The following is a 4,362-nucleotide window of genomic DNA, read 5'->3' as shown; positions in this document are numbered from 1 at the left end:
TCTCAAAGTACCTCTCCTGTGAGGAGTTGACAAGAGGCTTCCCCCTTGGTGGACTCTACTGTTTATTACTTTTCAAACTCCATGTTAACTGAAGTCTGTCGTGGATGGCTTTCATATCATACCCCAGTGTAAGGCGGTATTTTATCTTACTTTGTAATAGTTTCCTCCACTAGAGAATGTGTTTTTATTTTATTTTATTATCATTTTTTGGTTTTGTTTAAAACCAAATTGCCTTGTTAATTTAGGAAATTCCCAATGGCATGGCCCCTATGTACTCGACACTATACATCACACATTGAAGGTAAAAGCAAACCATACAGTGACAATAGAACATAAATGTGTCTAAAGTAAATTTCTAACAATGTATCTTTTAATAGATAGACATACTTTATTTTGACAAATTTAAGATAGAAAAATATCATAATGTGACTATAGCGGTTGCTCTTTCGGTAACATGGTTTGGGATGTGCGGTGCGACTGGAAAGGGTTGCTTAACAGGATCGCCCCTCTCTGGCTGGGCTTTAGTTAATCCTGAATTATATTTCAGCCATAGCATTTGCTTGAAAGAATATTGGACACAGTAAAACTGGTTTTAAGAAAGGTCATGGCATTCAATAATAAATATTACAAAGCAATGAACCAAAACAATTTTTAGACTAGTTTTATAATTACTAAAAGCAAACTTTAGACTTCATAGTTAAGAACTCATATTTTCAAAATAGCTTTAACATTTTCTACCAATATATAATAGACTAATAGAGCACTTATTTTAAAAAACAAGTAAAGAAAAATTAGAGTAAACATTTCAGATGACTATAAACAGTAAACATCAATTCAGTATATTTATATATGTCATGTCAACAATATACTCTTTGCCAACTGTCGATAAAAACTGTAGTTCTAACTATCATCAAAAATGTGCCCCTGAATCTTTGAACTCATTAAGTGCTGTCATCGTTTTTACACTCCATCTTTGGAGGGGGTGGTTTAGGGACTCTTGGTACATGCAGATATTTGGTTGTGGTTATAATGACAAAAAAATCAATGTGCCAGGAGTCTGAAGCAGAAACCGCTGCCTGACTTTATTAAGCACCTTCACATTCTTTCGTCTATGATGCCTCAGGCAGTCACGCTTAATAATTCACACAGGTGCTAATTCTGTTGCTCTCTGTCACTACCTTTCAGCTTCTTTCTTTGCTTCCCTCTCCCACTCCTCACATAATAAAACTGGAAGGCCCCTCAATAAAACATGTTCTTTCTAACATACAAAATAAGTGTACGTACATATGTACATACATGCATTTCCTTTTCAAGGACTGGGTAACTCTTCATTTTCTATCAAATAATCCTTCTTCATATACTTGGTTCCCCTAACCAACCTCCACACTTCCAGGTAAGCATCCTTTAATGATCTCTTGTTCCCTTCCTCAGAGCTCCTAGCCACCGGCGGGACTCTGCCCGGGTTGCCCCTTGCCTCTTGCTCCCTCTGCAGAGCGGGGCCACCTGCTGCCTCGCCACCTCCGGACAGGCCATTTCCTCCCTCCCGGGGCAGCTCCTCCAGAACGAACGGCATCTGGTCTCCACTTGGCAGCGCCTCCTCTCCCCGGGGCTGTGACTCCAGGTCCTCGTAGTTGCTTTGCTTTCTGGTCTCCATGAATTTGGCCACGCAGTAAATGATGGAGCCCAGGGTGTTCACCACGACGCCAGCAATGAACAGAGAGGTGGGCTCCACGTCGCTGAAGGCCACCATGCCCACCGTGATGGTGGCGATGCTCTTCACCACGCCCACGAAGCTGGTGGTCACGGCCGAGTTGATGTAGGTGCAGTGCAGCGTGGTGAAGTTCATGGCGCAGCCGATCAGGACGCAGGCCACGAAGATGCAGACCATGGCCGGGTCCTTCCAGCCCGGGAAGGTCCAGGCGTGGATGGAGTCGGTGCTGGCGAAGGAGCAGACGACCAGCAGCGGGGTGGCGCAGACGGCGATGACGTACTGCGCGGTGAGCGGCCCGTGCTCGGTGTCTGCGCTCGCCTTCTGGATGAGCACCAGGTAGGCGGCGTGCACCAGCACCGCCAGCACGCCCGTTACGTACCCGATGGGGTCGCCCGTCAGGTCGCCGGCTCCTGCAGCGCACCACGAGGACAGCCGAGCCAGGGCGGGAAGGAAAAAGAGAGAAGGCAGCAGGTTGGCGCGGGTGGGTGGCCACTGGGGCGACGCGTCGGGTTGCAGAGTAGACGGGGTTCGCGCCCAGCTCTGCCCACCGACTTCCTGAGGGACCAACAGAGCCTCGCTATGCCTACGCTGGCTCCCAGTGTAAAACGCGACAGCCAAGCTCAATGACCCGTGCCACGCGTAAGGAGAGGCGCCTTTCTGCCATGTCCCCGCGTCACCCCGTCTTCCTCCGTCTACGACAAAGGCTCCAGAAAGCGCAGATGCCCTCGGGGTAGGTGCTGTGGCTTCCCCGAGTTGGCACCGAGGTCACCCAGTCGCGTGGTGCCTCTACCCCGTCCCCGTACTGTGGAGCAAGAGAAGAGAGAGGGAGCCCCAGCTGGTGGCCTCTAACCTGGAGCGGGCCAGGCGTGGCCGCGCGAGTGAAGGTTTCCCGCTGCCCCAGGCTCTCGTCTCGCTCACTCTGCCCAGCCCGGCCCGCACCTGGGTCCCAGTCCTGGGTCTGCCTCGCGCCCGGAGTCCCCCACGCGGCGCCAGACGCCCCGGAGTAGCCCCGGGAGCCCGAGCTTCGCCCCCATCCCCCACAACCATCTCAGCCCCTGGTGACCCAAGGAAGTTCACGGCCCCCTCCTTCCGGCTCGGCCCAGGGTTGGAGGACTCCAGCTGCCGGGCTCAGGCGGCCCTCCCACCTCTCCCAGAGGAAGGGGTGAAGGGGAAGACCGGGGTCGGGGGCGGCGGGCAGAGCGATACGAGGTGAATCAGGGGCGGGGGGCACTGGGCGGGGGTGTCTCAGGGAGGAGGCTGGAGCAATGGGGAAGGCTTTGCGGGGTTTCAGAAGTCCCTTTCGCGAGCGGAGCGACCACTCTCAAAGCTCTCCGCCTCTCTCTGCCTCAGTCTCCCCATCTGGAAGTGAGGGCATTGCACTGAGTGATCCTCGCGGTCTCTGCCCGGCGAGGTGGGCTGGGCTGGGCTGGGGGTCGGCGCGGGGCCCGCTCACCTGCCAGGGCGGCGCCGCAGGTGGTGATGAGCACTGCCGCGAGCACCCCCGGCGAGGGCGCGCCGTTCTTGAGCACCAGGACGCCGATGAGCATGGTGACCAAGGGCAGGCAGCGCTTGAAGACCACGTACATGGGCAGACTGAGGCCGCGCAGGGACCAGAGTGTGAGGCTGGACTGCAGCGTGGAGAGCACGGCGACCCCCGCGAAGGAGCGCGCCAGGCTCAGGCCGAAGGGGGGCACCGCGATGAGCCCGAGGCGCCGCAGCAGCTCCAGGCTCAGCGCCGCGGTGGAGCTGGTCAGGCACTGCACCAGGGTCAGGAAGGAGAACTGGTAGCGGCTGATGAGGAACTTGAGCAGGATGTTGAGGGAGCCCGAGAAGACCCCGTGCGCGATGGCCACCGAGATGCCCAGCACGCGGCCCCGGCACAGCTGCCGCATCGCGCCGGCCCCGCTGCACCCGGCGGCGGCGGAGCTCCGCGCCCTGCGGGAGGCGAGCGCAAGGAGCGCTGCGAGGGCGGCGGGGGCGCCGGCCCAGCGCCGCGGCGAAGGGCAGGGGACGCCGGCTGGGCTGCAGGGGGCAGCTCCGGCCAGGCGTCCTCGCTGTTCGGCGACTCCGCGTCCGACTGCCCCGCAGCTCCAGGGAGACAGTGACGAGGGCGGGGGACTCCGAAAAGTGGCAAGGGTGGGGGGGCCGGTCTGAGAGGAGTGGCGGGAATCCTAGCGACAGCGATTTGTAAGTAGGTGACGAGCCGTGACGGCTCGTGTCCCGCGCGGTTTCGCCGTCAGGGAAGACGCTCTGCGGAGGGAAGCCGCGCGGCTGGGCGCGCCGGGGCGGCCGCCGCAGGGCGGGACGGGCCCGCACCCCTCGGGCACGCGGCGCCCACCCGGGCGGGCTCTCGGGGAGCGGCCCCGTCTCCTCCCGCAGAGCCGCCGCTCTCGCTCGCTCCTTCCTCCTGGCCGAGGGGCTCGGGTGGGGGGGGTCCGGGGCACAGCCAAGGAAGATTTTGCAAACAACAGCGCTCCAGGATCGAACACCATTTAGTAGTCGCAGCAAGTGACGGCGCCCCCAACACCCTTCCCCCCCTGCTGCGGCGGTTTTTCCCCCCACGGTGCCTCCCGGCGCAGCTGCGGGATTGTCCAGCTGCCGCCAGGGGAGCGAAAACCGTCGGGGCTGGCGGTGGCGGGGCCCCTGACGCT

The 4,362-nt window shown here is 58.1% G+C and overlaps 1 protein-coding gene across 1 annotated transcript; it reads right to left on the bottom strand.

Annotated features, from left to right (window-relative positions):
* Positions 1 to 368: 368 nt before the first annotated feature.
* Positions 369 to 3,784, bottom strand: SLC35D3 (solute carrier family 35 member D3). The gene is made up of 2 exons (XM_045542317.1): positions 3,165 to 3,784; positions 369 to 2,121 (listed from the first exon to the last, which is right to left on the bottom strand). Exons 1-2 carry the CDS (start codon positions 3,601 to 3,603, stop codon positions 1,310 to 1,312), a joined length of 1,251 nt encoding a protein of 416 aa, XP_045398273.1. The 5' UTR covers positions 3,604 to 3,784; the 3' UTR covers positions 369 to 1,309.
* Between the last annotated feature and the right edge of the window lie 578 nt (positions 3,785 to 4,362).

The sequence above is a fragment of the Lemur catta genome, chromosome 2, assembly GCF_020740605.2.
Source record: "Lemur catta isolate mLemCat1 chromosome 2, mLemCat1.pri, whole genome shotgun sequence".
Classification (NCBI taxonomy): domain Eukaryota; kingdom Metazoa; phylum Chordata; class Mammalia; order Primates; family Lemuridae; genus Lemur; species Lemur catta.
This window is presented reverse-complemented; position numbering and strand designations above follow the sequence as displayed.

Bases quoted from the DNA above. Each gene is read 5' to 3' on its own strand.
- SLC35D3 (XM_045542317.1), bottom strand. From the start codon at position 3,603: ATGCGGCAGCTGTGCCGGGGCCGCGTGCTGGGCATCTCGGTGGCCATC. The intron at 2,122-3,164 runs GTGAGCGGGCCC...GGTGCGCTGCAG, and splicing joins CTGCGGCGCCGCCCTGGCAG to GAGCCGGCGACCTGACGGGC.